The sequence below is a fragment of the Carassius carassius genome, chromosome 2, assembly GCF_963082965.1.
Source record: "Carassius carassius chromosome 2, fCarCar2.1, whole genome shotgun sequence".
NCBI lineage: Eukaryota > Metazoa > Chordata > Actinopteri > Cypriniformes > Cyprinidae > Carassius > Carassius carassius.
Window position 1 is genome coordinate 14,041,694 of NC_081756.1, and position 12,075 is coordinate 14,053,768.

The following is a 12,075-nucleotide window of genomic DNA, read 5'->3' on the forward strand; positions in this document are numbered from 1 at the left end:
AGAAATTTGTCCCTAATGAGTTAAAAAAAAAGAAAGAAAAAAAGAAGAAAAAAAGCTCTCCTCTTTACATACTTCAGACCGGAAACAGCATTTCGTCATTTTGGCGCGAGAAATGTATTCCTACCGCGACCATTATTACGTTCTTATGAATCATCAGTTGTTTTTATAAACGTGGCGTATTGGATGTAAATATAGATCAAAGGACAGAAAGCTACACACCGTGTTGTTAAAATACATTTTGCGGATGACTTCTAGTTCGAGTTGTATCAAATAACGTTAAGCGATTCCCAGAACACCAGAGTTGTTTATTTTCTGGACGGAGAGGCAATGAAAACAGCGACTAACGCTATGAATGAAGGTGGGTCTGTGCAGTGTAACTTAGTTGGTAAAAATCTATTAAAAGAAGAATTATCGTATGTTATGCATTTCTCTGTAGTGCGTTTGTTTTTAGATGTGAGGGATTTTCTATGCAGATTTAGTCCAGCTAACATGTTAACTGAGAAGCGTACATCTAACGTTAGTTAAAGAAGTGAATATCAGAGCAGTTAATATCTAGAATTAATGTCTATATGGGTAGTTGACTTGACATTTTGAGCACTGACATGCTGAAATATAAAATAATTCTCTCTCTTTCTCTCTCTCTCTTTATATATATATATATATATATATATATATATATATATATATATATATATATATATATATATATATATATATACGATAACATGATGATAATAAATCAATGAGTTGCAGTACAGATTTCTTATTCTAATTGTTTCAGATTATTGGATCTTCAGATTATTACTTATTTTCTACAGACCCCCCTCTACCCCTGTCAGCACTGCGGCTCATCGCTCCATCTTTACGCCTGATGTCCGCAGCCATGTGGAAAGTGATGCTGCAGAGAGACACAGTGCATTATGGGAAACTGGAGGAGACCATAACATCACTTTGTGAGACTGTCCCGGGCCTGCTCTATTACAGACATCAGGCCAGGCTGACAATTGGTTTGCGGGCACTGGTGAGATTACTGAAAAGTACTGCCTGCATCACATATGAAAAAACACCAGTAGCATGTACTTTTTTTTACGCTGCCATCTTTGTTATTCTCAGTTATGTACACATGCACTGTACATTGTCCATTACTGTTTAAGCTACATGTGGTTCAGTGAAGTAGTCTCCGTCATATATTGAAACTTTGTTGTTTTCTAAGGTTTTTAGTCTGTGAATAGTAAAGATATTTCTTTGCTTTTTATCCTGCTAACCTAAGATGATCTTGGAAGAGCTTCGTCAGTCAGATCCTCCTGATGCTCAGCGTGTCCTCCAGGAGCTGCACAAGCTGCTAGAATCCTCCATTCCCATCGGAAAGGTGAGTTTGGCCCTGTCACTGGTGCAGTGTCTTGTTTGTCTCATCATGTTTTCCAGTTTTATTCTCATCTAGCTTCTTTAGAAGTTAAATAGTGTTCTTGGATATAATTTCACAAGAGTTACATGCGACAACAAGTACTGCACCTTTCTTTATCCTCAGGTGAAGGATCAAAAGGTGGAAGAAGCTAAACGCAATTTTCAGACCCTGGTGTACTCTCTCTTGAAGAATGCAGCAGCCAGAAAACTGTTTTTCAAGGTAAAACAAACACACACAAAAACTCTGAGAACTGCTCCACAAATACTCATTGACATCTTTCACCTGATATGTTTTCATGAGAGTGCTTTAAACTTTTTTTTTTCATTTATATCATTTTTTATAATTTGTCTGTCAGTGACAGAAGGCGTTTCTAAATTATCTGTCACTGGTTGGTAAAAGCCTAGAAATCTTCAATTAATGCAAACTTTTATTCATGTACACAAACATAGTTTTGTCTTTAACTCCAGGAGGAATTCCATCTTCACTATGGAGGAAACTATGTGGCCAATCTAGAGAAATTATTGTTGGAGTTTCTAATTCGACTGGATAAACTATTACCAATTCCAGATCTTGCTCAGGTATAATTCATTATAAGGTTCAGAACAAAACCCTTTTTTTTTGGTTTTATGTATATCAGAATTTTTTTTCTTCCATTGCTGTTAGAGTATGTTGTAGTTGTTGTTGTTTGTGTTTGTAATTTAAGATACTCTGTTCATGCCATGAAATTAACCTTTGGTGCTGTCATGGCATAATAGTAAGGGGGGGGGGGGGGTCACATGCGAATATTGTTTACTTTTTTCTTTTTTTTCTTTTTTAATTATACGTTTTATTGTTGGTAAAATTGTCTAAAATATTTAGAAAGTTTGAAACACTTTCTGGCACACTGCCTTAAAGGCAGGGTAGGTAAAAAATGTATAAAACTTTTTTTCCAAATTTGTTTAAACTTTATTTATATATCAATACATAATTAAAATGTAGGTACTCTGAAAAAGAAAGTATAAAAATCGAGTGTCTGTAGACCTCTCACGACTGTTTTAAAGACAGCTCATTATTTCCAATCACTCCACCCCCTCCTTTCTGGGCTGGATTATTTATCGTCTCTACTAAGGCTCGCTAAGTAATGTTATATTACGCAGCTACGTGTGCTAATGACACATGCTTCATGAAAAAATAAACAAAAAAATATGTATGATCAAAATACAAAAAGAAAGACTTACCTGTCCAGCAGAAATAAAGCCATCAAGGAGTCACTTTTCAGCCCCTTGAGTTCCCTCAGTTCTCGCCATCGCTGGAAAGCCACGCCGATATTAACTCACGTTTTATTTCTTTGTTTATCCAAAGACTTTTTGTTCATTGCCTTTTCTTGTACTGTTACTGTCTTCCTTTTTTTGCCTGGTTTGCCTTCACTAACTGCATAGGCCGGTATTGTGAATTTTGCTTGATGTTTCTCTGCCATTGTTTTGGTATTCCTAGGATCCGTGCCTCTTGAATTCCTCAAATCAAACGTGCGTGCGCAAGTGGGCAGGTCATGTGTGGCAAAAGGGTGGTTGCCATGGTTGCGAGAGAGTGACAGTCACCTAAGCCAATCCTATGTTTCGTCCCGAATGGAAATAATGAGCTGTGTTTAATACAGATTAAACGGTCTAGAGTCACTCGATTTTTATACTCTTTTTATCAGAGTACTTACATTTTAATTATGCATTGATATATATAGAAAGTTTAAACAAATTTGGAAGAAAGTTGTTTATACATTTTTTACCTACCCTGCCTTTAATATAATTTTTTTTTACTTGTGAACTTTTTATAAATTTTGTAATGCTTTATATATCATGTAATTAATGTTCAATAATAAAAAAGAGAGATTTTCGAGCGTGAGTTCCAAGTATGGTCCTTTACACATATTTGATTATAATTTTCTAAATTAAAGAAGTGAATTGCCTGATTAAAGTATTCAAGTGTGCACTTGCTGACTAGTGCCCCGCTTTGTCAAATGCTGATTGCGAGTGCTAATGCTGCTGCCACGGTTTTCTTTGTTCAATGCTCACCATTTTGTATTGTGATGTCTTATTCAGACAGTCTCGTGGCTCAGTAGTGCCCCTGCTGTTCTGGAGGAGTGTGCGCGCTCTGCATCGCAGCCCCAGCTCCTCAGGACGCTGCTGCAGCATGAAAGATGCCTTGGACACCTCGGCTCAGGTCTGTCTGGGAGATCATCAAGTCATTGCTTGTCTGGAAGCAAAAGCTTGAATTCTTTCCTTTTATGCCCGTAAGCATCTGTCTTGTCATCCTCTGTTTTTCTTTCCTTCTCTATGTTTCAGCATCTCTTCTGTCATCTACTGGGGATGTGATCCTGTCTTCCCTTTCCCTCCGTCTTTCTGGTAGAGTGTTGCAGACCATCCAATCGGAATCCACTTCCTTATGCAACAGGGTCACAAATCCTGCCCCGTCAACACCCAGAACCTCTCACAGAGCAGAGAAGAACGCCCAGTCACAGGTCGCACCAGTTATTGGGTCCATTTCCAATGACACTCTCCCCAAAAAAAGTGAGAGGGTAGCAAGTTTAGGACAAGAAGTTGAAACAGCTTCTTAAATGTCCAGAAATACAAGAAGCAAACAAAGATCATGTTCTAAAAAACAGGTTTTGAGAAGGATCCTGAAGAGGAGTATTTTGTCAGGAATATGCTGGTCACAAGTGATCAGTCATTCATCCGGAAGTGAAGTAGAAGAAGAAGAGGAGGAGGAGGGCAGCTAAGAATAAATAAACAGTAAGAAGGGGAATAGTGAGAGCCAACAAATTTCCCAAAAAAGACTGATGTGAGAAATGAAAAAAGAGGGAAAGATTTTACAAGGAAATATTTCACTAGGAGAAACTCTGAGGCCATTGAGTCACAGCAAGAAGCAGAAATGAGTGCTCTCCTCATTTCCTGCATGAAGCACCAACTGAGAGTCATCAATCCCAGATTAAACGACAACAATCTTCCTGTCTGTCCAAATCATCTGTCAGATGAAAAGTAAAATACAAAGTCTTCATCCCAGCTTGCTTCAAAAGACAAGAGTAAATGTATTGATTTGAGTTCAATGCCGGAGAACCACCTTACTTTATCAGTAAATAATCCATAAGAACATGACTTTATTTTAATTTTGAAGTTTATTTGAAATCATTATTATAATTAATTATTATTTTACAAATTTTTGTTGTTTGCGCAGTATTTTCTAATTCATTCTTATCCAAATTTCTTGTTCCCTAAGAACTTCTATTTGCTCTCCATATATTCCCCTCATTCTGCATCTTCCAGTCGGTAGTCCAGGTAACTAGTTTTATTTTCTTTCTTTTCTTTTTTTTTACCTTTTATATGGCAGAGGTGTAGGTTTTGGTTTTTAATCTATGTTAGAAACACCATCTCCCTCAGTTAAGTCATCAGATGACATCATTGGTGATTCTGATGATGAGAGCACAGATAATGTCGAGATCAAAATCTGTCTCTACACCTTCGTTGCTTCCACCAGCCCTGTGGTAGATTACAGGTAGATTTTTGTGTGATAAATGCCTCTAGTCACTAATATAACTTAATAACCAAACTAATATCACAGCTACAGCAAGTTCACAAACATTTTGTTCACACACACAAAATATAAATCATTTGTGGCCCTATATTATGTTAAAAACAAATTTGCATAGTCTATATTGCATTGAAAAATGCTATTTATATGCACTAGGTTATTAAATTAATTAACTCCTAAACAACATGAAAGTGATCATTTACAAAAAGGCTTTTTAAGATTAATCTTTTTGTGTTTGGATCTGACTACTTTTATTCAATCAGCAGTATTACAAAACAAAGAATGGTATATATGTGCCCACGCTGCTGGAGTTCTGGAATCCTGTGTTTTGTTCAACATTGCAGTTGTATTGGAACATCATTCTTGCTTAGACTTTGATGCAGTTTGCTTTTATAGATAATACTTGTATTAGTCATAAGTCTTAGATTTTATTTACAAATCTGAAGTTACTTGTCATGAAGTACAATTGTAACCAATGAAACCTACCTGCTTTTAGGAAGTGTGCATTAATAATCATTTGTTTTATTTTAATTCTATCTGTATCATGTAGAATGATGTTGTTGTTGTTATTGTTGTTGTTATATGTAATATATTTAAATAAAGAATTTAGTTTACTGCTAGATGTTTGTTAATTTTGAGGGAAATTAATAATTCTGAACAAGGTGCCCTCCATTAGAGAAAATTTGAAAATATCATCAGTCATGCTAGTTTCTATTTCTAATTCCTTTTTAAGCTAAGCTAAAAATTATTCTTAAAATAATAATGGCAGTAAACCCAAACGACCAGAAAATTCAATTTACTGGTTGAAAAATGTTGGAAACTATACATCAGAAAACTAAATGAATGTGACAAAATTAGCACAAAAAAACAAATCATTTTATTACATTTAAAAGTAAACATGAATTTCTGCATCAGCTGTTACAAATGTGGTGGGTCACTGAATTATAAGGTTTCATTCAGATGTACAAGTACATGATTATTGTTAATGCCTCTGTGCCACTCCTCTTAAAGTCTGCAGTTCATGCCTCCGGTTACAGTGATAGTCTCTCCGGTGATGAATGAGGCTTCGTCTGAGCACAGGAACGCAATCACACCACCTATATCTTCTGGCTGCCCAAGTCTAAGAGACAAACATTACAGAAGAATCAGGTTTCCTGCACCAGAAAGCAACAAACAAATGAAAGCTTATGAAAATGAAGGAATAGCTTGTAGACAATTACTTGAATGCTACCTTACAGATAATGGCATTGTTTTTTAAGACATTATTAATCATGCAGTCATACACTTTAGCTGTATAAAAAAACTACAATGGTGAATAATATTAAATATATAATATTTTTGTGGTACATAATGCTAGTGGCAAAATTCAGTTTCCTACTCTTGATAATGCAATTCTCAGACATAACATTCTAGCTGTGATTATGCCACGGTACTATTAGTTTTAAAGCAATTTCATTCATTGTCTTGACCGCAAACTGACAAACCTTCTTATGCTTGTCTGTTTAAAGACATCTTTAAGCACACTCTCATTTTCCCACAGCTACAGAAGAACAGAAGCAAAGGGTTATATAGATTAATATTGTAAAGACTAATTGATGTTATAAATTATAATTAGACAAAGACAAGTTTCGGTAGCACTTTGTTTTAAGGTGTCCTTGTTGCATGTGTTTACTATTAAAATAAGAATTATGCATAATTACATGCAAGTAACCCTAAGCCAAACCCTATCCATATAGTAAGTACATATTGTTAATTGTTTTATTAATCAGTACTTATATGTATAATTACACTGTAACAAGGACACCTTAAAATAAAGTGTAACCTGAGTTTCCAAAAAGCTTTGAAAGCGAAAGGTGCAGGAAATCCTTACAGCGGCACTAAAACGCATCTTGATGATGCCAGGGGCAACACAGTTGATCCGGATGTTACTGTGGGCGAGATCAGGAGCAAGTGCTTTGGTTAAACCGAGCAGGGCGGTCTTACTCACACTATAGGGGCCCAGACCCTAAGAGTCAAAGAGTGACAGCAAGGTGAGCTCACAACTAGTGCTGAATGGAAAAACAGCTGATAAAGTTTACAAACCCAATTAATGAAAACCACTTTAGTGCTATTAACTTTAGAGCAAGTAAACATCATACTTGCATTGGCTGGTACCCTGCGACTGAAGACACGATCACAACCGACCCACCCCTGAAAATGAAAAGGTCCTAAGTTAGACTCCGATTTAAAGTTTATTTTGAAATACTTATGTTTTCTATTCCCCCCTCACATTTTTCACTTGTCTCACCCTCTTTTCTCCATGTGAGGCACAACCTGTTTGGTCAGAAGGAAAGAAGCTTTCACATTTACTCCAAGTATCTGTGGACATAAAGCAAATGTCAATACTGACATTTATATTTATGTACATCCATGATGTGAATCTCCCGTTCCACCACTTCCCAAATCTGCTCTATTGGATTGAGATCTGGTGACTCTGGGGGCCATTTAAGTAAAGTGAACTCATTGTCATGTTCAAGAAACCAGACTGAGATGATTTGAGCTTTGTAACATGGTTCATTATCCTGCTGGAAGTAGCCATCAGAAGATGTAGTCATAAAGGGAAGGACATGGTCGGCAACAATACTCAGCTCGGTTGTGGTATTTAAACGATGCTCAATTGGTACTAAGGGTCCCAAAGTGTGCCAAGAAAATATCCCCCACACCATTACACCACCACCACAAGCCTGAACCACTGAGACAAGGCAGGATGGATCCATGCTTTCATGTTCTTTACACCAAATTCTGACCCTACCATCTGAATGTTGCAGCAGAAATCAAGACTCATCAGACCAGGCTACGTTTTTCCAATCTTCTATTGTCCAATTTTGGTGAGCCTGTGTGAATTGTAGCCTCTGTTTCCTATTCTTAGCTGACCGGTGCGGCACCCAATGTGGTCATCTGCTGCTGTAGCCCATCTGCTTCAGGGTTCAACGTGTTGTGTGTTCAGAGATGGTATTCTGCATACCTTTTGTTCTAACGAGTTATTATTTGAGTTACTGTTGCCTTTCTATCATCTCTAACCAGTCTGCCCATTCTTCTCTGACCTCTGACATCAACAAGGCATTTTCATCCACACAACTGCCGCTCAATTGATATTTTTTATTTTTTGGACCATTCTGTGTAAACCCTAGAAAGGGTTGTGCGTGTTAATCCCAGTAGATCAGCAGTTTTTAAAAAAAAACTCAGACCAGCCCGTCTGGCACCAACAGTTGCTGACATGTGATTGGCTGATTAGCAATTTGTGTTACCAAGTTATTGAACAGATGTACCTAATAAAGTGGCCGGTGAGTGTGTGTGTGTGTATATACATATTTTAGAAAAAAATTAATCAAGGATAATAACTTACTTTGTCCCAGACTTCTTCTGTGGATTCTAATATGTTCCCAAAAAATGGGTTCACAGCTGCATTAGACACCAGTATGTCCACACCACCACACTGTTCAACTGTCTGCAATAAAAAGTAACAGCATTTAAATAAAATTTATTCACAATATATGTGACCCTGGACCACAAAACCCACAAACCCAAAACTCAAAATTGAAATGTATACATCACATGAAAGCTGAATAAATAAGCTTTCCATTCATGTATGATTTGTTGGAATATGACAATATTTGGTCAAGATACAGCTATTTGAAAATCTGAGGGTGCAAAAAAAAAAAAAAATTATACAGTCGTGGCCAAAAGTTTTGAGAATTACATAAATATTGGAAATTGGAAAAGTTGCTGCTTAAGTTTTTATAATAGCAATTTGCATATACTCCAGAATGTTATGAAAAGTGATCAGATGAATTGCATAGTCCTTCTTTGCCATGAAAATTAACTTAATCCCAAAAAAACCTTTCCACTGCATTTCATTGCTGTCATTAAAGGACCTGCTGAGATCATTTCAGTAATCGTCTTGTTAACTCAGGTGAGAATGTTGACGAGCACAAGGCTGGAGATCATTATGTCAGGCTGATTGGGTTAGAATGGCAGACTTGACATGTTAAAAGGAGGGTGATGCTTGAAATCATTGTTCTTCCATTGTTAACCATGGTGACCTGCAAAGAAACGCATGCAGCCATCATTGCGTTGCATAAAAATGGCTTCACAGGCAAGGATATTGTGGCTACTAAGATTGCAACTAAATTGCAACTAAACTACTTAATTTATAGGATCATCAAGAACTTCAAGAAAAGAGGTTCAATTCTTGTAAAGAAGCCTTCAGGGCGTCCAAGAAAGTCCAGCAAGTGCCAGGATCGTCTCCTAAAGAGGATTCAGCTGCGGGATCGGAGTGCCACCAGTGCAGAGCTTGCTCAGGAATGGCAGCAGGCAGGTGTGAGCACATCTGCACGCACAGTGAGGTGAAGACTTTTGGAAGATGGCCTGGTGTCAAGAAGGGCAGCAAAGAAGCCACTTCTCTCCAAAAAAAAACATCAGGGACAGATTGATCCTTTGCAGAAAGTATAGTGAATGGACTGCTGAGGACTGGGGCAAAGTCATATTCTCCGATGAAGCCCCTTTCCGATTGTTTGGGGCATCTGGAAAAAGGCTTGTCCGGAGAAGAAAAGGTGAGCGCTACCATCAGTCCTGTGTCATGCCAACAGTAAAGCATCCTGACACCATTCATGTGTGTGGGGTTGCTTCTCATCCAAGGGAGTGGGCTCACTCACAATTCTGCCCAAAAACACAGCCATGAATAAAGAATGGTACCAAAACACCCTCCAACAGCAACTTCTTCCAACAATCCAACAACAGTTTGGTGAAGAACAATGCATTTTCCAGCACGATGGAGCACCGTGCCATAAGGCAAAAGTGATAACTAAGTGGCTCGGGGACCAGAATGTTGAAATTTTGGGTCCATGGCCTTGAAACTCCCCAGATCTTAATCCCATTGAGAACTTGTGGTCAATCCTCAAGAGGCGGGTGGACAAACAAAAACCCACTAATTCTGACAAACTCCAAGACGTGATTATAAAAGAATGGGTTGCTATCTGTCAGGATTTGGCCCAGAAGTTGATTGAGAGCATGCCCAGTCGAATTGCAGAGGTCCTGAAAAAGAAGGGCCAACACTGCAAATACTGACTTTTTGCATAAATGTCATGTAATTGTCGATAAAAGCCTTTGAAACGTATGAAGTGCTTGTAATTATATTTCAGTACATCACAGAAACAACTGAAACAAAGATCTAAAAGCAGTTTAGCAGCAAACTTTTTGAAAACTAATATTTATGTAATTCTCAAAACTTTTGGCCACGACTGTGTGTATATATATATATATATATATATATATATATATATACAGAAAATCGCCTTTAAAGTTATCCAAATGAAGTTCTTAGCAATGCATATTACTAATCATGTATATATTTTACATTTGCAAGTTTCCACAGTCTTTTGGGTTCATTATAACATTGGCAGATATTCCTATGTATGAAGTTTTAACTAAATATTTGCTAAAAAGAGCGATAAAGAAACTCCTCACCAAATTAATGAGCTTGTCTCTATCTTCTGCTTTGCCCACATTACATGTGGTTCCTATAACTTTTATATTTTTGCTGCGCAGGAGTAAAACAGCCTTGTCAACGTTGGCCTGACGTCGACTGCTCACGACCACATGTGCTCCCCTCTGACCCAAAGCCTCTGCAGCTGCGAGCCCAATCCTGACACGATCAGTGGGTACAAGGGTCTGTCAGCATGTTGTGTAAGTATTTAGGATGCATAATTTATATTTACATATGTTTTAGTAGTTGCATTGTCAGTTATTACCAGTTATTACTTTGCTGTGACAGCTACACACCCTTTTGTTTAAAGGATCTGAAACTCAAGAACAGTTGAATTAAGAATGGAAATAAAGCATCATACCCATCTGTGGATGCAGTTACTATAGCAACTCTTCCTGACAAATTAGGTGATATGTGATGGGACATCATTCTTCTGCCAGCAACAGGATTTGACCAAAGGCACCTGGTTACAGAATTCAACATTGCCTTGAGACAGACAGACAGAGAGAGTCTGAATAATAATTGCTACAGCACTACGAACGAAAGTGGGTTTAAAGGTCTATAAGGTCATCCTGTGAAAAAGCTATAGATGCACAGAACAGTTTTCCCGATAACATTAATTACGTTCAGTGACAGGCAGTTGAGGTGAGAAAGTGCTTAAGTGAAGTACTTCAGAAACCAGTTAAGTTATGCTGCTTAACGTTAACAGTACTTAAACAGAGCTGACTGCACAACATGGTTGGAGCGAATCAAGTTGTTTTAAATCTTCCTAAATTATGAATAATAATTGTGACATATAGGTTAGTAAGAAGAAATAGAGCTTTACCTGCGAGCTGAGAAGGTCTGTTGTACCGGCGACACTTCGCAAGTAATAAAAATTAACGCCTCTCTTACGTCAGTACCATAAAAATATTACAAACTGGTAGAATGGGCATTGTGACTCTGAGAAAGGGCGGTGATAAACAGTCCGGAAGTTGTCTCTTATTGGTCTGGAAAGATGCTTCTGAATAGTGATTATCCTATTTCATTCTTCAGCGTATGTGCAATTCGATGGCTATGGAAGCATATGGGTAGCGATATTCAATTTGGAATGTAATATGCAAAATGACAATGCAATATGTAAAATGGCAATGCATTTCTGTATTTACATTTACATTTTCCAATACATTGGGAAGTCGTGGCCTAATGGTTAGAGAGTCGGACTCCCAATCGAAAGGTTGTGAGTTCGAGTCCCGGGCTGGCAGGAATTGTGGGTGGGGGGAGTGCATGTACAGTGCTCTCTCCACCATCAATACCACGACTTAGGTGCCCTTGAGCAAGGCATCGAACCCCCAACTGCTCCCCGGGCGCCGCAGCATAAATGGCTGCCCACTGCTCTGGGTGTGTGCTCACAGTGTGTGTGTGTGTTCACTGCTCTGTGTGTGTGTGTCCATTTCGGATGGGTTAAATGCAGAGCACAAATTCTGAGTGTGGGTCACCATACTTGGCTGAATGTCACTTCACTCACACTTCACTTCACTTTGTGCAACGTTTGGTGCAAAATGAAAATGAAAATTAAATAACATAATTTCCATTTGCCATTTCATAC

The 12,075-nt window shown here is 37.9% G+C and overlaps 2 protein-coding genes across 2 annotated transcripts; one reads left to right on the plus strand and one right to left on the minus strand.

The window, feature by feature from the left end:
• Nucleotides 1-80: 80 nt before the first annotated feature.
• On the plus strand, nt 81-4,267 carry LOC132103572 (TERF1-interacting nuclear factor 2-like). Its single transcript, XM_059508679.1, has 7 exons — nt 81-358; nt 819-1,021; nt 1,271-1,369; nt 1,529-1,624; nt 1,873-1,983; nt 3,478-3,598; nt 3,721-4,267. Exons 1-7 carry the CDS (start codon nt 328-330, stop codon nt 3,990-3,992), a joined length of 933 nt encoding a protein of 310 aa, XP_059364662.1. The 5' UTR covers nt 81-327; the 3' UTR covers nt 3,993-4,267.
• A 1,543-nt stretch (nt 4,268-5,810) lies between these two features.
• On the minus strand, nt 5,811-11,524 carry LOC132103581 (dehydrogenase/reductase SDR family member 4-like). The gene is made up of 9 exons (XM_059508687.1): nt 11,314-11,524; nt 10,849-10,973; nt 10,469-10,646; nt 8,349-8,450; nt 7,251-7,321; nt 7,102-7,153; nt 6,834-6,968; nt 6,448-6,503; nt 5,811-6,083 (listed from the first exon to the last, which is right to left on the minus strand). The coding sequence occupies exons 2-9, from the start codon at nt 10,968-10,970 to the stop codon at nt 5,969-5,971; spliced, it is 831 nt and encodes a 276-aa protein (XP_059364670.1). The 5' UTR covers nt 10,971-10,973; nt 11,314-11,524; the 3' UTR covers nt 5,811-5,968.
• Between the last annotated feature and the right edge of the window lie 551 nt (nt 11,525-12,075).